General features: G+C 39.8%; 3 protein-coding genes and 1 long non-coding RNA gene across 5 annotated transcripts in view; 1 reads left to right on the top strand and 3 right to left on the bottom strand.

Annotated features, from left to right (window-relative positions):
- The window catches only part of LOC106168022 (uncharacterized), a 56,836-nt gene extending 48,977 nt beyond the window's left edge, over positions 1–7,859 (bottom strand). The window contains exon 1 of the mRNA XM_087010606.1: positions 7,750–7,859. The gene's annotated coding sequence lies outside the window, so the exon portion shown is untranslated. The remainder of the gene's footprint in view (positions 1–7,749) is intronic.
- LOC147762740 (uncharacterized) lies at positions 7,772–15,184 on the bottom strand. Of its 2 annotated transcripts, XM_087010612.1 has the most exons (3): positions 14,927–15,184; positions 12,140–14,016; positions 7,772–7,931 (listed from the first exon to the last, which is right to left on the bottom strand). In XM_087010612.1, the coding sequence occupies exons 2-3, from the start codon at positions 13,567–13,569 to the stop codon at positions 7,919–7,921; spliced, it is 1,443 nt and encodes a 480-aa protein (XP_086866738.1). In that variant the 5' UTR covers positions 13,570–14,016; positions 14,927–15,184; the 3' UTR covers positions 7,772–7,918. The 2 variants fall into 2 exon arrangements, with proteins under 2 accessions (XP_086866738.1, XP_086866737.1); XM_087010611.1 differs by lacking the exon at positions 7,772–7,931 and having other exon boundaries at positions 7,943–14,016.
- Positions 15,185–15,221: 37 nt separating this feature from the next.
- LOC147762739 (uncharacterized) lies at positions 15,222–20,616 on the top strand. Its single transcript, XR_015333800.1, has 3 exons — positions 15,222–15,393; positions 18,916–19,205; positions 19,719–20,616. It is a non-coding gene; the product is annotated as an uncharacterized LOC147762739 (long non-coding RNA).
- On the bottom strand, positions 16,967–21,167 carry LOC106164812 (uncharacterized). Its single transcript, XM_013542840.2, has 3 exons — positions 20,845–21,167; positions 20,263–20,323; positions 16,967–18,499 (listed from the first exon to the last, which is right to left on the bottom strand). The coding sequence occupies exons 1-3, from the start codon at positions 20,869–20,871 to the stop codon at positions 18,015–18,017; spliced, it is 573 nt and encodes a 190-aa protein (XP_013398294.1). The 5' UTR covers positions 20,872–21,167; the 3' UTR covers positions 16,967–18,014.
- Between the last annotated feature and the right edge of the window lie 359 nt (positions 21,168–21,526).

Raw genomic sequence — 21,526 nt, 5'->3', positions numbered from 1 at the left:
ATCTATCTCCAAGGGGATTCTCACTAAATTGCTATCAACTTAAGCGGCCTAACTGTCTGTCGCGTCTACTGAAGCTCTTATTAGGGGGTAATTAACTATCGGAGGCAGAGCGAGCGCAAAAGTTAATTACCCCCTGGCTGATTCGGTAGGCGTGACAGACATTTAAGGCCCTTAAGTTGATAGCAATGTATCGTGAATCCCCATGGGGATTTATGTGCTGTCGTGTCCGAGAACTGTCCAGCTAGGCTTGGGAATCCAGTCTAAGTCAGAGACATATCGGTGAATCTCTGGTGAAAACCCCATTGTGACCCTGGTAGAGGGTACGTGTACTGTACAGTGGACAGGGGTATGAGCTGGTTGACCACTGGCCGCATTGTTATCGTATTGGTTGACCCCTGCTTAATGTGGCTTGAGAGTTGAATAAGACTGGTGCAAGTGAGGTGGACATGCTCTCAGACAGGATAACTGACCCAAGTCCCAAACTGCCCACGCCAGACCATGACATTGTATTCATGATCGAATTCTCAGCGACATTTTACATAATACAGACAAACTGTGCTGTTGAGTGTTGGTCACCGTGACGGACAGGCGGCCTTGGCACTGGTCACTCCGTGCGCTTGCACGTGGACTCTCCCCCGTTTGGGCGTGTCGTGTCCAAGCACTGCCCAGTGGACAGCCAAGGCGCCAAGCCGTCCATTAAACACGTCTAATACACGTGAAGACTATCTGCAAACCTTCCTGCGTCTAGCGTCTCACAGCCCCGGTCAGAAACACGTCTCTATTGACTACGTGGAGCCTCTTGATTAACAGTAACAATTAACAAAAAATGAGTATATTTTAGGGAGGATTAAGTCGCTTAGAATCATCAATGGCAGATTAGCATTTTCTTGATCTAGCATGTTCTCTTATAGACGAACTTAATGTGCGGAATGTTGATGGAATAAATCATGATCTGCCTGCTCAGGGCAAAGTGGATAAAATTCGGGGTTTGGTACTGAAACCCCCAAATTTCTAGGGTGTGATCATTTGAATCTACAATGAATTCTATTCACCCCCTTTCTTTAACACAGAAAGTCGCGGGGAACAACTATAATTTATTGCAATTATTTTAAAACACCTTCCTAGAAATCGATCTAAAGTCGACGGCATTGTCATGAGCACCGCGGTGGTCGCAGCAACCAAGAAGTTATTAAGAGGACACACACACACACACACACACACACACACACACACACACACAGTTCCCGTTAAAGGGACAGAGTGTGCCTCTCTGTAGCACAGTTCCCAAGGGGCTATCACGGTCGTCTTATGAGTAAACCCTCATTGAAATAGGTGGCATTCTTCTCCATGAATAGCTTGGCTTCAACATACCACAACATTAATAAAAGCCAAGCCAATCCAGCACTGGGCGTTGCCTTTATAACTCCAGTATTACCTGATCAACAAAACTACGCTTGAATGCGTCAATTCAGCCCAGGAGCTTTAGTAAAACTCCGACCTAATCAAGTGTGGTGTGGACATAATCTATAGCATCGAACTATTACACCCTTTTCACGGGTTCAGAACAACGTAAAATAGATAAGCAACTTAGATAAAACAAAAACAAAAATGACACAATTGGGTTCAACCTGCCGGTCAAGTTGAAATGGCCAGTTAGCCGAGGGTCAGGAGAGAGAATCAAAGTGATCTTTGCTATAGAACATGTATGATTGTCGATGTCCTTCCTCAATAATTCTAAAGAAAACTGAATGCTGTCAAGCAAATCTTCACACCACCCGATCATTCCATACGACATGGCGGTAGGAGAGGGGATTGATACACGTTGGTTACTGTCACGTTACACATCGCCTGACGTCTACACTCTGATATCAGGGGCTTCTTTAATAGCTTACAAAATTAAAATATTAGCTATATCGTAACAAACTTCTAGCGCACCAGAGAGCACATGAAGTCTATCTTCACAATTCATAGTCTTAATTCTCCTCAGCCATTTTGACAATCCTGTTTAAACCCCCCTGAAAACCCTGGTGGTATCACATGACAGGACTGCTCCCTGCCCTGGTGACCTTACCATAGGACTACTCCACCAATATGTCTCTGGTCGTGTCCAATTTTACTGTTTCTTTTTACTTTTGATGTATTATTTCATTTTATAATTGTGCACCGTTTTTTTTCGTTTTTTTTTTCAGAAAATGCCCGCTGGTAGGCTCTGCGTATATCGTACGTAACACTGAATTACGATGAGCTAGTCTTTAGCATTTATTTATATTTCATAGAAGGTACTGCTAATAGCCTGGGTGTCGAAACTGTCCTTTTTTCCTTTTTATCCAACTTGACAAACCCTCCTAAGGGATGTATTAAACTTATTGCGTTATTTTGCTATTGGCTGGTCACGGCTGCCGAGGGTTTCCATGCAGAAGAATGTGGATCCAGACTAATCTATCATAGATTGGAAAAAAAAGGACTTCGATCTACGACCAGTAAAAGGTATAATAAATTAACAATAAAACGAAATAAAAGATAAAGCTTAAAAGGGGTACCCGAAATATGAAAACTTCCTTACCAGTGCTTGCATTCATCACCAGTTTTATGACAATGTTATTTCAATAAAAATCCTAAGATGTGTATAGATACTTTACTTTCTTACCGATTAATTAACTAATTAAGTTAACTGACGTTTTTTTTCTTCTTCTTTTTACACACATCCTTTATTAAATTATGTCTTCCTAGGGTAGCTTAATCTGCAGTGCGCACTTCCATCTACCAATGTGATCAAAAGTCGGTGAAAAAAGACGGAGAAAGCTAGGCAAGCTCCCATCAACTTCAGGCTATTACTGCAGAGGTCGCGCCATTTAATGGTGATACTGTTGTCAATGGGCCGTTATATTTTAGTTACCTGTATTTCTTACTTCTTTGAACAAATTAAGTGTCCTTTGTTTATTTGTTTTCATTAACATTTATTTATCCTTTTATTTATTTTTTATTTTATTTATTTTATTTTATTTATGTTTATTTGTTGCGATGTGTCTGGCTACAGACAGTAGTATCAGACCTGTGTACCTGCTCCACGTACACAGTAGAAGGGTTGGGCCCAAGGCGCAGGTATGGTAAAGCCAGGCAAATATGTATAGAACGCTAGAGATATGCAAAGTGCCCCTACTCTATTTTGTTTTAAAAAAACGATCACCGAACTTCACCTTGTCTTACAATGTATGCGTCAGATAAGATTTGATAACTAGTTGAAGATTGATCACGGCAGTGTTACACAATGAGAAACATAGGATTCGATATCAATTCAGTGGGACCCTGATTTAAACGTTTTTGTGGAGTGTCACGAAAGGTTAAAAGTTTATTATCATTTTTATAAAGAAATCCAATCTTGTTACAGCTTTACCTTCAATTTATATTTGACTCACGATTGAATCAGTCATGCATGGCTCTTTAAAACTTACCAGTGCAACCTGCAAAGTGGCAGAGTCGGATAGCATAATAAGACCTAAATTGATTTCATTGTAAAACGCATGAACTAAAATTACATGACAATTACTTAAAATGAATGTTTAAATCAGTTAAAATATTATTTTGGTATACTGGGGACATTTAAAATACAACACGAGTGCTCTTTCTACGTACTAAAGATCCGTCAATTTTCAAGGTGTACAGGCTGTGTGAAGGTGTTTGAAGATTGTGATCTCAGAAGAGGTATTTGTCTAACACAGATGCCCCAAAATCGATTTGTATTTATTTGCTGGTCAATGTTTTGTGTTGTAGGTCAATCTGACCATGCACTTTAACCTGCTGACCTCAAAACCAACAGGCATTATGTACATCTGATGGCAAACCTTCCTACCAAATAAGAGGACCATAGACCTAACCATCTATTGAATGAAAAAGTGTTGGTGACAGATCGACCAATGGACCGACCTATTGACCAACATGTGCAAAGTGATATACCAGTCTCGTTTCTTCGAAGAAGGGTATGATAATGATAACATCTCCGCTCTCTTGCAAGCTAACGCTACAATGCTTGAAATTTAAAACGTTTTATCCTACAATACAACACGGTGTATAAATTTACATGTTTGTTTCTAAACTATTTCAATCTTGTCACCCTATTGTTTATTAAGACTTAGTTATTTACATGTTGGTTTGTAAACTATTTCAATCTTGTCACCCTATTGTTTATTAAGACCTAGTTATTTACATGTTTGTTTGTTTGTAAACTATTTCAATCTTGTCACCCTATTGTTTATTAAGACCTAGTTATTTACATGCTTGTTTGTTTGTAAACTATTTCAATCTTGTCACTCTATTGTTTATTAAGACCTAGTTATTTACATGTTTGTTTGTTTGTAAACTATTTCAATCTTGTCACCCTATTGTTTATTAAGACCTAGTTATTTACATGTTTGTTTGTTTGTAAACTATTTCAATCTTGTCACCCTATTGTTTATTAAGACCTAGTTGTCACACTTGACATGCGTGTAGTTCCAAAAAGAACGCTCTGCGCCAAGTCATAAGAAAGTAAGATTATTGTATTTTATATTCAATATTTTAGCATTGTATCAAAAACAAACATTTACGTAACCCAGGTTATTGTATATTATATCAAATGTTTAAGCATTGTGTTAAAAAGAACGTTTTGTCCAAACTTGGACCCCTGCCGCTTTGCAATTTTACTTCCTGGTCCGGTTGCCACAACATTTCACAATAAGTTCGCAGAAGTGGTCTAAAACAAATGCATCGATTTTGCGCGCATGTTCTCTGTGAACTAATTCTACTACAACCGGAGAATAATTAATCTACAGGCGTTCATTACCAGTGTGACAGCCGTGTGTCTATGTCATTTTAATAAGATTATTACTTCGACTTCTGACATTAAAAGTTAAAAAGTTCCAATTCATATGATTTTATTAATCACTAACACACAAAACAGTATTGGAAAACAGAATCAGAGATGGCCCTTCACATTAATTCATTGGCGGGTATGTTGATTTCGCATGTCCGGTGCTACCTACATTTTTACCCGGAAACAAGCAGAAATGAAAAAAGAAATCAGGTTATGAACTTTTAGAATAATACCTAACGGGGGTGTAGCCAAATCCAAGACCTTTTATTCACTTTGGCTATCAAGTGAGAATGAAATGAAAAATTAATTTCAAATTATCTGGAATAATATTTGTTTCTGACCCCAGAAATGTGATACATCGTTAATATACCGTTAATGCACTTTATTATGTATGAACATCGTCGTTCAACAGATAGCATAGCGTCGTGGAAAATGTGCGGATATATATATATATATATATATATATATATATATATATATATATATATATATATGGCCCTTATATATATATAATTATTATTATTATTTTGCATACAGGGCTTCTTTACACACCCACAACATGTCCATTAACTCTGATTACATGAGATGGACACTGGTCAGCATGCGACAAGTCCTGCAGTGACCGCCCGGGGAGGATGGGGCTAAATGTTCTGTGCACCGTTCACAGATATTAACATGCAAGTACACTTCACACCGCGTGTTGCTCCGGCTTGAGATCGAACAATTTCAACTAATAATGGCTAGGAATTCTGCTATAATTATAGCTCTATATAATCACCGGTAGCTCCTAGTGCAACTCAACTTATGCAACATTTGCAGCATTGACTTATATGATTAATTTCACTGCCTTCTTTCAAAGTCTTTAAGCTATTGCACGCCGTTTTAGGTCGTGTATCGTGATTGCGAACATGATCAATAAAATCAATCAGCTTCTATTTGTCAGCTGCACACACAGAGGTCGGTACCGGGACTTAATACACTGTATAGTGTCACCTGTCCTCTGACACTCGACCTCATCGACCACTGTGTCACACAGCCACCTTTCTATTGACTAGTGTTGATACTGCATAGAAAACTGGTTGTATTCAGGTCTATTATGGGTGGGACTCAAGCGACCACACCCACAGTAAACTATGGGCTATAGATTTCTGTATCCAATGTGAAGTGTGCTGAGGACAAACACGCACTGTGTACAGTCCTGGTATTACACACTATGACCAGTAGCCGGTTGTCGTACTGGGAATACTGAAATCACCGTGCACACTTTTTACCGTGATATCCATATAGCCTCTTGGAACATTCGATGTAAAATCTGCACTGCTCCACAAAATATGTCATACTTATACTTAACATGGCTCAGGTCGTGAATTAATCCAAAAGCCACGCAATTTATTTACTGTAAAACACCCTTTCGTATGGGTCTAATTTTTAGTCTCCGGCTAATCAGGGGTGTGGTTATTTCTCCACGCCAGTAGTACAGAAAATAACCTCACAAAATATTTAATTAACTGAATGTTTTAACTTAAGATGTAAAAACGTCGTCCACAAGTAGCCTGAGTAAACAGAACAAGTGTTCTTTCTTCACGAAGTGTGCCGCTGCTCGCCTGCCTGCGCTCCACATACATCTATAACACGACTTTTTCAATTTAATAAGTCAATTAATATAATTACTTTGACAGATACATTTTACCGGCTTTAAGTAGTCATAATCAATACTATATAATAATGGGCGGTCGTGCTCTGAAAAAATTGAATAAACTTATTATATTATTATTATTATTATATTCTAGCTAAAGCTGCAGGCACCCTATACGCCTGGTATCTGCAACGAAATGCCATTTATTGTAATAAAAACAAATATTGAATTGTTAACACAGTTACAAACTATCACAAAAGCCTTGTTATTCTACATTACCCTGTCTAGAATAGAATCATTGTAATGTGGTAACTATGTATTCGGTTCGCATAATTTAAAAAGTCAACACACTCCAGATTGGAGCACGTTCCAGAGGGTGGCGGCCCCCACGGCCCGCCCTGCCCTTCGCCTTCTAGTAGGGACACGAAAATAACAATATTTTCACACAGAGGACCTGCAAATGTTATGATTTTAAACATCAAGCCTAAGAATTGTATGGAATCTTTGAAGTGGTTGTAAGGCCCCATACATAAGGCAGGCTTAAGTCTGGCTACTAATAGTGTATATATGCCTAGGTTGTCCAAACAAGGGCAGCAGGGTTACATGAAGAATTCAGTAAATGACATAAAACCTGCCAGCGATATGAGAAATCTTGTGTCGCAGTTGACATCAACTTCATTAAGTGCAGTCATTTTTCCAGAAGTTCAGATATGCAGATATTCTCTCGCTTTTTTCGCAGATTCTTTGAACGCTACAGCGTTCAAGCTGTACTACATTCAATAAAAACCAGCCGAAATTTGTACCTTTCTTATAGATCTAGTATATGATCCTTACATTAATAATTTAATTAGCCGAAATCTGTCCCTTCCTTATAGATGAAAAGATGGAGTTGTGCTCGATGTGAATGTATAAAGATAAAACCGGTTTTTTTGTGTTTTCTCCCTCCACGTTTTCTGACCTCACCCTCCTCTATAACAGTAACGAGTGACAGGCAAATACTTGTATGCACTCTGAATAAAACTAATTTTAAATTTATTTTTCTTTTATTGTTGATCGCTTAAATGCTAATTAAGAGGGAATTTCATTTCTGTAGCGGAAAATGAGAAACACGAGTTATTTCAGTAAAAATCAATATCTTTCGTTTTGTCAAGTTCAACATTGGCAAGTCGTAGTTAGCAATGCGAATGGCGGTCATTTACCGCTCTCAGAGTTATAACCGTTAACATCCACTCCGCTCTTACACACACAGACACGGTCCACTTACCTTCTATGGAACTTATTTACTTCTTTGTTATCCCTTTGCTATTTTCATCTTGTAATTTCCTTGAATTTGCGACTCTCTGAAAATAACGTCTCTCCTTCTGACGCCGCATGGAGGGAAATGCCGGTTCGGCCTGCTACTATCGGGGGGAAGCCGGGAAAGGGGGTTCGCGTCACGTGGACATTCTGTAAAATAAAAGTAACTTATTTGAATTTCTTATCGAAGACATTGTATAAGTAAGTCTTTTGACTACGCCCATTGTGTACACTTTTGAGCAAGATCTATCTTCTCAAATGTCTAAACTTTGCACGTTATCACCACTTCTCCCTAAAAAATCACCGACCACCAACATAAAATAGTATCAAACAGATGCTTGTGTAGTAATCATCATGAACGTAAACCGTATCAGTTAAGAGATGGGATTGGTCTGTAGTAAAAAGTATTTTGATAAGAACACAGTTTGATTTGCAATAAAGGAATTCGAAGGATTAATAAAACGAACCCATGACTCATAAATATTAATCGTCGTTTCACTTCTAAAAAACTCCGTCTTGGGTTGCGTCTCGGAGTTAAGCTGTTTAGACCGGTAACCATCGTGTAGTGAGATAAACACTGCAGGTGAGGGATCAAACTTTGAAAAAGAAAGTAAGATAAGAACAATTTGGTTTGAACAAGGAGTTATAACTCCTTGGTTTGGACTAACTTGACACGATGTATGTTCATGCGAGCTCACTGGCGGAACAAGACTGCGGCACTTGTGATGTTGTAATCTTGTGTCAACTTAACTAAGAGCCCTCAGTGTCCTAGATTAAAGTGAAATGTCAAAACGGATTTAAAAAAAATTAATACCAGTAAATTATCAAACACAAACGATCAACTTTCGGTAAATCGGGTATGCCTCCCTCCTCTTCAACCGCATTAGAATGTTTGAATTACTTTTGTTTTTATTCAATCTTTAAAAAATTGATGAGAAATCAACTATATTTGGTTGATCCCCCCCCCCCCAGGCTACTGGTGTATATTAATACAGTGAGATGAGTCTAGTTCTCAGCCCATGGATAACCTCTAGGGCGGGGAGTCTCGAGGCCCGGATGTCCGGTGAGGTTTAAACGATATCTGCGTCTTTTATTTCTCCATTTAAAACTGTCCCCGTCACGATGACTGTCTAGCAGTGGTTACCCGTTACCTGTTGTTAGAACACCATTCATTATCCACACATTGCTAACAGTGAATACTCATACTTTTATTTAGCACACGTGTGAATGTGCAAACACTACGTCGATATACAGGCATTATTTGCTGTCGTAAATAAAACCTTGCTTGCCGTTTACTTCTACGTTTAACGCATTGAATACACAATAAACACTAACATCGATTTCTTTATGCCTTTTAATAAAAAATTAGTTACTTTACATTTAACAAAAAACTCATGTAAATTTAAAAGGAGTGTCTTTCAAAGCCGCAGCTAAAGGTGAACAATGCCGGTATCCGGGGTTGGGTGTGGTGCGTTGTTGAACAAAGACCAAGCTGCACTATTGGTGGTTGTATAATGGAGCAGGGAGGCGTGAGATGGAGTAAACAACCACCTGAAGTCACGTCATTATCACGTCACTGGGGAATAATTGTGCCTTTTTTATGGAGCACCTATCCTATTTCAATATTAGTATCGGTTTAAAGTAAATGGTGAATGTTCACTTAAACGGTTGGCATTGATAATTTTTGGAATGGGTCTTCCAGTGTGAAGTATTTCACTATTTACTAGCACATTTCCGTGTTATTAATATAGAATTCTATGCTGTGTTGTATAACAGTATATAGAAAAAAATGAAAAACTCGGATTCCTCTAATGTGCGATTCTACAATAAAGAAAAGACATTTAATTTTCATAAAATCGCTCCGCCCTAGCCCCGCGGGTACTGTACATGTAACAACAATATTTCACTGCCACTGTTCCCGCTCAGCATGACTTCTGTACATGGACTGCGGACTGAGAGACGCTCATTAGGCGCTTAACACAACATTTATCAGGCTGTTTTCCTTCATTGTGCTGATAGGGTGAGTTGCGTAACTAACGATGTTGTGTAAACTATTACTTTCAAGGAGCTTAGAGAGAGCGCCTCCACCCTTTAAATAAATGCATTTCATGTCACCGTAGTTCTACCTCTGGGATAAAACGTCACCCCGTCAATCAGCTTTCATCCTTTTTCCATAGTTTCATTTTGTATATTTGATTTAGTTTAGAATTTATTTGTACGAACTAGAAATGGTTTTGATGGCTGTACCTGAATGCTTACTACTACGTCTGTGAACGTGACACTTCATCCTCTTCCACAGTGTGACACACGTACCAAGTTCGTGTTCGTTGTTTAAACTACTGTCGTCAACTTTAAGCTTTTCTACTTTTTCTTACAGTTCATACATTAGAAAAATACTGTCCTTGAGTATCTGTCAGTTTTGTCACGGTCCACGACATAAAACGTAAAAAGAATACCGCACATACATATTTTTGTTAAGAGGATATTTAGACTGAAGTCGTTACAAGGCATGTCATTTCTCTCAACTAACTGTTTTGCCAATGTCTTCTACTTAAAACAAAATAATAATAATAATAATAATAATAATAATAATAATAATAATAATGTATCAATAAATGCAAAAGAAAAAAACTGTATGGGAAAGCTCGTCAGCAAACAAGAAAACAATGCCAAACTAGAAAAAAAATTTGACGGGTTCCTTTTATTTATTAATTCCTAAGTGTATTAGTCATTATTATGACTGAGCAGATTCATCCTATTCTACAAGGTCACAGTCAGACAACAGGCATTGTATTTACTTCCCAGAAGGTTTCATTACTGACTTTCTCGCTCTATTTGCCGTCTTTTACAGCTACATAAATACACTCTACACGAGTGTGTGGATTCACTTTCAGTGCGTGTTTGATCAAAAGTTACGCCCAATTGGCAAACAGCTTCAAGGGTGGGGAATCTTAGACAAAGTTACCCATACAATCTTACCACTTCTGTATGATGTCACCAAAATCACCAATGCAAATATTGTATAACACAGATTCAGATAAGTCTTATTTTTCGTACTTGGTGCAAGCAAGTTTGTCAAAGTACGATTACTTCACCACATTCCCCGTTTGCACCCTGGTGTTGAGTCACGTGACCTCTGTGGTGGCTCTGTGCAGGGTAATGCAATACCCTGTATATAATTACGATGTAATTTAAATGATAGCAATAGCAATTAACTACAATAATACAATAATAAAATAACAATATAAATAGAGTTGAAATAGTAAAGGTTTTTAAGAACAGAACAGCTTACATTAAATTGAATACGACTGAATAGCCAATTTGCATCTTCTTAAACTGTAACAAAGTAACTTGAGTTTATTGATTATATTTTCGTGTTAGGATACTAACACAGAGTAATAGCACACACTGCTATAAAGAGAGAGAGCTTGCACCACATGGCGTTGACAAAGCACAGCACATAAACGATAAATGTTGCGTTTTCTTCGATTATATTTTTATATTTGCAGTGGCGGATTTAGGGGGGGGGGTCAAGGGGTTCTGCACCCCCTCCACTTCGGTTTTTGAAAAAAAATCACACTGATATCCCCCTCTTGAAATTGGATTTTTGACTAGTTTAATAGTTTTAAACCGCACCAAATGGCACCGTTTTATCTCTAAAACATCAAAAATTTTCGGGCCTTTCATCGGGCACCGAAACCCACCCCAAGAGGGCAGAGGGTCGGCTTCGAATCCGAGGTCTGTCAATCCTAACTCCCCCCCCCCCCCTTAAAAAACGATAAGAAATATAAATCGTCACTTTTATGAAGTTTTCGGATCTTGGATTTCCTTGGTTTAACATAGGTACATGTCTTAAATTAAATCTGCTGACACTTAATAAACAGAACTGCGGTAGCTGAGACAGTGACACATTTGGCACATCCACCCGCCGCACTGCTCTGTAGGGGCGCAAATCTTTACTGAACGGGGCGTTACAGACTTAAGTAAAAGTATTTAACGCTGCGCTGGTTATTTGAATCACTCTGGCGCCATTTTCAAGTGCTGTAACCTTATATAAGACAATAACAGGTATCTCTACAGTAGCCTATTATAGTGACTGGATCCGACATTTCACGTTTTAAAATCGTAGCCGGTGTGGCGCAATCTTTGTACAACATGACCTCAACGCTTGTGACCAATTAACTTACAAATGCACCAGACTTTAATATTTAAAATACGGTTTGAACATCTGCTCTCTCTCCCCCTCTCTCTCTCTCTCTCTCTCTCTCTCTCACACACACACACACACACACACACACACGCACACACACACGCACACACACACACGCACACACACACACATTAATAAAACACCATACCCGGGACTCCTCATCGTGTACTGTCCCCAGACCAAGGTGAGGTCGTCTAGGTTTATGATACCACATCCCGGGTCGTCGTGCAGGAAAGAGTTAGGTATATTGGTAGATCTCTGGCTAGAGCCTATAGTGTCTCTACTGGGACTGGTATCAAAGGTGTCTGGGAAGGATCCCCCAGCCTGGTCATGAACGACTGTATTATGGCACTTAGTCACGAGGTGTAGGTGGAAAGCCACAGGGAATGGATCCGTTATTAGACTTGGTTGTAGCCCACAGCTGCTGGTTTGACTGGAAACTCTCGTGGCGGACTTCGTGTGCACTGTGTACGGGTCTGGCAATCCTCTCTGTGTGCACTGTGTACGGGTCTGGCAATCATCTCTGTGTGCACTGTGTACGGGTCTGGCAATCCACTCTGTGTGCACTGTGTACGGGTCTGGCAATCCACTCTGTGTGCACTGTGTACGGGTCTGGCAATCCACTCTGTGTGCACTGTGTACGGGTCTGGCAATCCACTTTGTGTGCACTGTGTACCGGTCTGGCAATCCACTCTGTGTGCACTGTGTACGGGTCTGACAATCCACTCTGTGTGCACTGTGTACGGGTCTGGCAATCCACTCTGTGTGCACTGTGTACCGGTCTGGCAATCCACTCTGTGTGCACTGTGTACGGGTCTGACAATCCACTCTGTGTGCACTGTGTACGGGTCTGGCAATCCACTCTGTGTGCACTGTGTACCGGTCTGGCAATCCACTCTGTGTGCACTGTGTACCGGTCTGGCAATCCACTTTGTGTGCACTGTGTACCGGTCTGGCAATCCACTCTGTGTGCACTGTGTACGGGTCTGACAATCCACTCTGTGTGCACTGTGTACCGGTCTGGCAATCCACTCTGTGTGCACTGTGTACGGGTCTGACAATCCACTCTGTGTGCACTGTGTACCGGTCTGGCAATCCACTCTGTGTGCACTGTGTACCGGTCTGGCAATCCTCTTTGTGTGCACTGTGTACCGGTCTGGCAATCCACTCTGTGTGCACTGTGTACGGGTCTGGCAATCCACTCTGTGTGCACTGTGTACGGGTCTGGCAATCCTCTCTGTGTGCACTGTGTACGGGTCTGGCAATCCTCTTTGTGTGCACTGTGTACCGGTCTGGCAATCCTCTTTGTGTGCACTGTGTACGGGTCTGGCAATCCTCTCTGTGTGCACTGTGTACCGGTCTGGCAATCCTCTCTGTGTGCACTGTGTACCGGTCTGGCAATCCTCTTTGTGTCATCACCAGCAAGGTGTACAGCGCGGGTTTCTGGGGATGTGACTTGTTTCTACACGGCCCTGACGTGACAAGGCTCCCAGACCTGACAATGACACGTACGGACGTCGAGGGGAAAGAAAGGGAACAGTCATCGGCACAGAGCTGTGACCACGGAGATGAGCGCATGGATAGGAGGGACCGCGTGGCCTTGAGAGAGTGTTAGCGTTAACAGGCCTTAATGGGTTGTCATAGTTGACATGGTAACCTAGATGCGCTGGCTGTACAGTTGGCTGTGCAGATGCCCCTATGTGTGTTGAAGATATTGGTCGTTTATCGTCAGTTTTCCTTTTGTGTTGTCGTTCTACTCTAGTTTGATGATAAGATGATTGGCGTTTGTTTGACTTTGACTGATGTCCGATCAAGCGTGTTAGCAGTTGTGTAGAAATGTCTTGGTGTCGTGTTGGAGTTCGTACTGGTCAATGAAGGTTGAAGGTCGAATAGTCCGCTATGGTTATACACTGCCTTTGAGACACCAGCGGAGAATACCACTGCAGGAGAAGTTTGTGTTATATAATGAATCCGGTGCTCATCGGACCTGCTATAGACGTTTCCCGCTGCAAACTGTCACTGCTTCTGGAAGTATATCAGAATATATAAAATGAGGTGTTTAAAATTGTAATACCAGTAGTATTACTGGACTTATTATGTGTGAAGCTGCCAAAGACTGTGAGAAGAACTAAATGTATTCACAATAAGTACACACGTTTATCAGCAACTCTTTGCTGTTCGCTTCTATCCTCCTGTCTAACACGATGGGTGATTATTCAGATAGTTTTTCGGTCCTGTTTAACACGATGGGTGATTATTCAGATAGTTTTTCGGTCACTGTCTGACTGGTCACCTCAGATACTTAATGCGTTATAGACATGTATATTTGGCGTTTTATAGGACCACGTTATTCCCTATGTTGGATAATATATTTTGTATATTGGGTGGCTCAGAGGAATGAATAAAAAACGTTACTCATTTAAAGTTCAATAACAATAACTTTTCACACGCTTTTGATTTTTGATGCATTATCATTGCTCAACCTTGAAAATTTCAAGTGTTAAAGTGAAACAGTCTTGATGTTAACATCAAATCAAAACGCATGACCAGGTGTCAAAACTGCCAGACGCTGGCACCTGGCAGAAGTCATGTAGACCGCCACGGCATTTTTTGACCTAAGATTTTAATTTTCTCGGTGTGCCAAAATTAAGAAAAGTAGAGTCATGAAATTTTCATCAGTCATTTTAATAAACATAATTTTCCTCAAACATGCCATTGCAATGTCTTCAAAACTGTTGAAGCTAGCGAACTTTGAAATTGGTAACGTTTTTAAGCCTCCTGATATAATTCTAAATCTACTGGGTGACTAAACATTCACCTATTCAAGTATACCTATTTAAGTCACCAGTAAGAGTAGGAATCGCTGCATTCTGTAGTATATTAATATAATGCTAGAGCTGCATATTTGTGAAATGAGAACTTAAATATTTTTTACCTCTTATGTTAAGTAATAAACATTTTACATAAAACCGGCACGTGATTGCTGTGGTCACTGTGCAGCCTCTGATGTTGACCCAGTATTGCCCGAGGTCACCGATGTCCGTCTACCGGACTGTATACATGTACATCCCTAATGTGACCAGTGGCTGGTAGTGATGTGGTCAGCTGGGCACCAGGCTCTGTAGGTACCAGTCTGGGCCAGACTCACCTGTCACTGGGGGGGGGGGGGTGAACTTCTACACCTGTGTTATCTTCACACTGTGTGCTGGTGGTCGTAACTCAGTAACTGTGCTCATGTTCGGCTTCACTTCACTGCTACTGCTGACAATTTACGATGTCCCAGGCAAAGCATTCTCGTGTCAGACGTGTCAGGGTAGCTTAATATCAGGGTAACAGAGAAACTGATGCAGCGTGCTTGGCTCCTGATGTTTCTTTATCGGATATAAACAAGTCACTGAAGAGGTAAGATCTCAGAAATGTCCATATTGTTGCTAATCATATGATACAGAGACGGAGAACTGTCGTTTACCTCCTCCTCTTCCCGACCTCTCTGTGAACTCACCATGTTAACTCTGTTCTCTGGGGGGGGGGGGGGGGGGGGGTGCTCACTACACGTGGCTGGCAAAGATATACATGATCGTCATCGATCATAGGTTGTGACGCAGTCCAAAATATTTCAACACAGAAAACAGGCGTCATCAGTGAGGTGTTGAGATGCTCAGAATCGGTTTGTGAACGTTTTTCAGATTAAACACAGCAGCGTACAGTTCTCAACTTTCACACATCTGTACACAATGTACCTTGTCTGGTTACTCCAGGACACGAGGTCTGCCTTTCATCAACACACGTCATAGGTGGTATTCACTGGCAACCGTCTATTTCAGTGACTGTGGTCAGGTAGCGACGACCATTGTCCACGTAGATCTCAGTCATGTTTATTACGGTGAGCCCTACGTACATCTATTAACTTTTAAGGATATTTTCACCCTTTGGGCAACACTCCTTATTTACTGCCTTACATACATTATTTTGGGTAATAGAGAAATCTTCAGTGTTCATTGACTAAATTAATTAACATTTACACATATGTCATCTTACAAGTGACGTCATAATTGCGATTTTTTTGGGTTAAAACTAAAAAATCGGTTTATCTTATATATTTCGCCTTTACCCGAGCACCCACGATCACCGTTTCAACGCCGCTTTAATGAAACCATTTAGTACTCCAAATTCCTGCCAGCATTTTTTTAAGAATAAGTTCAGATTTTATCATTGATAAAGTAAAATAACGTCTATGTTTAATAAAAAATCTGTAATTATGTATCTCATAACTCCATTACAAAACATTTAAACCAAATGACGGAATGGAATCGTAGCCCATACATTTATGGCCAACTCTGACAATTTTCGTGATAAAATCTTGTTCAGGGGTGAAGTTACGCCCCGTACCCATTGCTATCTTTCCTTAAAATAGAAAGGTGTTAAATTGGCGATTAAAGCTTAGAGCTACATATACTTTTAAATCGCAAATCGCCGATGTTTTATATTTTTAAGGTTTTATTAGTCTTTTAAATCAGCACGTGGATAGATACATAATTATTGAATAATTACTGTATTAGGTGCAGGAATAAACCTCGTTTTCAGTATATGGATGATAATAAAGGGTTACAAAACCCTTAAACGAAATCTTCAGATAAACTTATCTGAGATCGTCATAGCGTGAGACGAAAGTCGTAATTTATATAGATAATGAAATTTTAATTACATAACAACGCATGCGATTATCTTTAGCACTAGTATCGAGAATCAGATATACGATTTTCCTACTCAGCTAAATGTCGACTACATATACATGAATTCATTACTGATTTGCTGAATTCTCTTTCTTCCCTCTATCTCTTCTCTTTCCTACTCTCTTTTGCTCCGTGTACATAAATGTAGATTTATTTAAAATATAACGTTATCTAAACGACTGCTGTTAATTAGGCATATCTTCCAAATATGATGCATGATAAAAAAACGACATTTATCAATATGCTTTATGAAACAATAGTAATAATTTATTTCAACGTTCAAGAAGACCGCATGTAGAAACCATGTATGTACAAGACATTGTACTTTACTCAGATTTAATAAATGTGCACAGCAATCACCATTATACTCTACTGAATCATGATATTCATATCTCCCCTTAAATAATCCACATTAGTAAACTGACATCGTTTAAAAACAACGATTTATTAAACATGACCACAACCTTTCAGTTCCGCGCTCTGCACCAATTTATCATTACAAAAAAAAAACAAACCCTTTTTAACCGACAAATAGAACATGTGACTAAACTGCGGCCCATTGCCAGACCGGCGAAACGATAGATATAGAATAACGAATTAAAAAGGTTTAATGGAAAAATTCATTTTCCGATGAAAGTATGTGATATATATTCTAAACTATCTGTAGGTCTAACATTATGCAAATTGAGCACATTTTCTGCATTCTTTGTCGTTTCTATCTGAGATCGCAGACAGATTCTTTATGATAGGTCATTAATTTGGAACAGTCTTACGTGAAGTGAAAACAAAATTAGTCTGGTAGATCTACTTTCAGATAAAATAACATAATTTGCTGTCGATACACACGAAATAAAGTGGGCGTTATCTCACTTACGTTATCTGAAGTATTTTTTTTTATTTCTCAAGTCTTCTCTTTAAATTGACATAAATCAAAAAGGAAAATGAATGTAAAGTAGTTATAATGTACGTAGTTATGGTACACTAACATTTTCACAGTTATCGCAACGAAACATCTCACGAAATGAAAGACGGACATGAACAAGACAAAGGAAGTATGATCGAAGTAGCATGTTCGTCTGCTCAGTTTTTACCATGACAAATCTTTCAGCCCATTTCATTGTCCTTAATCGATTACGAAATAAATAACATCATTTCAAATATCAACTATGAATAAGCCTTCGATTTGCAACACTGATGCTTCAATCAATACCGGTATATACTGTGAACGACCCTTACTAAAAGCATCATACTCAATATGTCACCCATAACTAAACGCTAGATGGCAGCACATCAGTAAGTGACTGCTGATCTGGTGGGACTCTTGAGGACTACAGCCGGCCGATCATTGTAGAAGTCGTAATATGGTCTAATGATCTGTACTGGCGGCATGCGTGAGAAGTATCCGAACGGAACCCTAGACGGCAAATGTGGTGGGATCCCGTACCTATAGCCATTATCCTTGGGACCTGACCAACCAGTCGATAGAGAGCGCTGAGGGTCGACCACCACGACGCTAGGTGGCGGTCCGCGGTAGTCCAAGAGAATGTTAACGACACCAGGAGATGGGTTGCCAAGAAAGTGGTAGCGGTCAGGTATAGGAAACCCACTGAAGGTGGCGCTGCTGTACCGTTGCTGAGGTACATACATGGCTGCGTTCTGTGAGCTGATGGCTGAGGCAGGTTGTCGTTCTTTCAGCACGACTCCGGAATTCCCGCTCTGGATGAAGTTTGGGTTAGAGTACCAAGAGGACTGGCCTTCCACACCCATCAACCATGCTGAAATGATAAAAACATAGTGTGAATTATTCATAATGGCAATAACATGTGACTTAGTACATACAGGTAGCTCAGTTTAATAAGAGGACTGTTCCAAGATTTATAATACATGTACAGTGTGCGTCCAACATTATACATTAATCTATTTATACCGGTATGCTGACATGGCTTGCGTCCACTTCATTAGTGCAACTACATCAACGTTTAAAACACTGAAGTATTCGTTCAAAGACTTTCATCTCTTTGCCGAGAGCAACCATGAAAACAGCTCACTCACATAATGTACAAGATCTTGGTTCACTTTCATTTCGCTAGAAAATCATATTTTGTGCAAACTTAAACTTGATACCGACGACAGTTGTACACAGGCTAAATTAGAGGAAAGTTTATCTAATAAAAAAAATCATGTATTTCAGTTATTTGCGTTGCATGTCGCAGACAATTACCCTTGGTAACTACAGAAACCACCCTGATGGACATGAAGGGCAGTCTTAACTACCGCCTTGAACGGCCGGCCTCTAGGTTAAGTACCGTTATTTGCCGACTGACCCTTTACAAGGTCAGTACACCAGGGAGGCTGCGTGACGTCATGGTGAACTGAACCCAGTAAAAGGTTTAAAAGATAACGTGACTACCCTGGACGACCATGTGACAGAGGCTCACCAGTCCCCGTGTGTCATAAAGCGGCAGTTCATGACATGTACAGGTACATATATACCAGTATATATATATACGTATACGGTCACAATATAGTAATGCTGTCTGCATACACAGGTTTTGCGTTCTGGTAAAATATTCTTTTGAGAGGAAAATATTTGTTAATTTTGTCGAACAATATTCTACCAATCTACCGAAGAGACTGGTAGAACAAGGAAAAAATCCAACGAAATTAATAAAATGACAAATCAAAGATGCTCATTATACTGTAGTTGCATTTCGACTGTGGGCCTACTATATAATACCAGTTCGTCTACTTGATTCGTTGCTGAAAGATATACAATTTTAGAATACCAGTATCTGGACACATGGGTGATTTAGGCCTTGGAACACCTCATGCAGGGGCGGATCCAAGTTTAGTTGAAAGGGGGGGGGGGGGGGGGGTGCGCGGATACGAAGCCGACCGAATATACTCCGTTGTTTTATGGTAACTGATGACTTTGGACTATACATAGTATTAGTCTTCATCATGCGAAAACTGTATGTTTCTATGCTTCTACAGGGATGGCTCCAGAGCAAAATGGCGGCGTTGGTACCATTGTTGAAATGAAGAGACAGACGTACATGGTGGCCGAATGAGAACTGTATCACTGAAAACACCCTCAGTGCACATGCACAGTGTTTGCAAACTCAACATACTAAATGCATGTCCGCACACGGGAGGTTTTCCAAAGAACTGTGCTTTGGTTAGGAAAAGGTGCTCTCTAAACTAAAATTTGATTCAGGACATTTCGGGCCTTTTTTCGAAATTTATCAAGTAGGGTCAAATAAGGGAGAAAACCCAACAACTTTTAAACTGATGACTTCAGGCGTACATATTGTGTACAACTTGTGTAGGAATGGGTGGAGAGCAAAACGATTAATATCATATAGACCCCCGACATTTATGCATGCCGTCCCTCCGGCAGAGAAAAATGATATGGGAATTTTCGGTAAGCGATACAAAAAAAAAAATTGTTGCCGTATAAATTTGAAAAAAAAAATGATACGTAGAGAGTCTTTGTGTCGGCAGATTTGAAGATTTAGCTTAAGCTTTTGCTACTTACTGGACGATATCGTCACCACCAGAGACAAGAGGCAGACGCTGCAGACTGACATCGGGTTCATCTGAAGATAGACGATAAACTAAGATTTAGACAGGAGTTCTTCAGCTGTCAGTGGAAGAATATCTCTCTTACACTGGCTAACAAACGGTAGATTTTAATTGCTTATAAAATAAATATCTAAGCTAGCAAATGCCTGTGTTTGTACCTTCCTTTTTAAACTTACATCTTTTAAGAAAGAGGGGCTTTGTCGAAAAATGTACAAGGTTCGTTAGTATTGACCCCACAAGATACAATATAAATGTAATATTGTGGTGTGCCATACGGCAGCCGAGATATGTATATGCACCACTAGGTTCAGCGAAAGGAGACCCTGACAATTATTGTTTATACGATAATAAAGTGAGAGAGTTTTCAACATTACATCTTAACATTGATACTTACGCCTTTTTAAAATTGCAGGCATTATTTATATTATTTATATTATTTATATTATTTTGTTCTTGAAACGGATAGAAAAAATTACAGAATATTTTTCGTGTATACAGTTAAAAAAATCCTAAAACTAGATATTTTCAAACTCACCTTTGTTGGTAAATATAAATAAATCATACAGTCAAGAAAAGATTTTGGAGACTTGGCATTAATTCCCTTAACTCCGGTTAACTGTCTGTATGTATCTCTGTTTTTCTCTTCCTACACCCTGCGTCTCTCCTCTGCGGTGGTATCGGACGTCTGTCAACTGCCGAAACTCTGCGATATCTGAGCTCCTCCTGTCACAGGTCAGAGGTCAAATCTGGAGGGAAAGTAAAGCTTCCCTTGATGACTCACATTTTTAATAGACGACTGGTTATCAAGGTAAATATCCCTTGGTCACGAGATAAAACGCCTAGCAGACCGAAGTTGACGCCGATACGTTCAGAAAACAAATGAGGGCCTCACTTTGGTTCCTAACAGCCGAATTGTGGGGTACCCGGATCTTTCAAATAATAATGATAATTATTGGACGTTTATCTTCCCTGGCTGTATTTGTAATGAGAAAGAATGCATACATTTCATGACTGATCGTGACGCTACATGTATATTAATCTCCTGTTCAACTATCGTTACTAGCATCTTCCACAGACTAACTTTAGCACGTGACTTAAGTGGCTGGGGGTTATGTTACAGATGCGAGAACTCCCAAGATCGTCCATTTCCTCGTCTGGGGCTAGAATCTCATTACAATGCAATCTAGGGTCTTTTTTTTTTTTTGGCAAACTAGTCA

The sequence above is a fragment of the Lingula anatina genome, chromosome 4 (assembly GCF_051362555.1).
Source record: "Lingula anatina isolate TDL-2025a chromosome 4, LinAna3.0, whole genome shotgun sequence".
Taxonomy (NCBI): Eukaryota; Metazoa; Brachiopoda; class Lingulata; order Lingulida; family Lingulidae; genus Lingula; species Lingula anatina.
The sequence above is the reverse complement of the archived record's forward strand: the minus strand, read 5'-3'. Positions and strand labels throughout refer to the sequence as shown.

Bases quoted from the DNA above. Each gene is read 5' to 3' on its own strand.
- LOC147762740 (XM_087010611.1), bottom strand. From the start codon at position 13,569: ATGCGCTCATCTCCGTGGTCACAGCTCTGTGCCGATGACTGTTCCCTT.
- LOC106164812 (XM_013542840.2), bottom strand. From the start codon at position 20,871: ATGATTTATTTATATTTACCAACAAAG. The intron at 20,324-20,844 runs GTGAGTTTGAAA...GTCTATCTTCAG, and splicing joins ATTTATATTTACCAACAAAG to ATGAACCCGATGTCAGTCTG. The intron at 18,500-20,262 runs GTAAGTAGCAAA...TTATCATTTCAG, and splicing joins GGTGGTGACGATATCGTCCA to CATGGTTGATGGGTGTGGAA.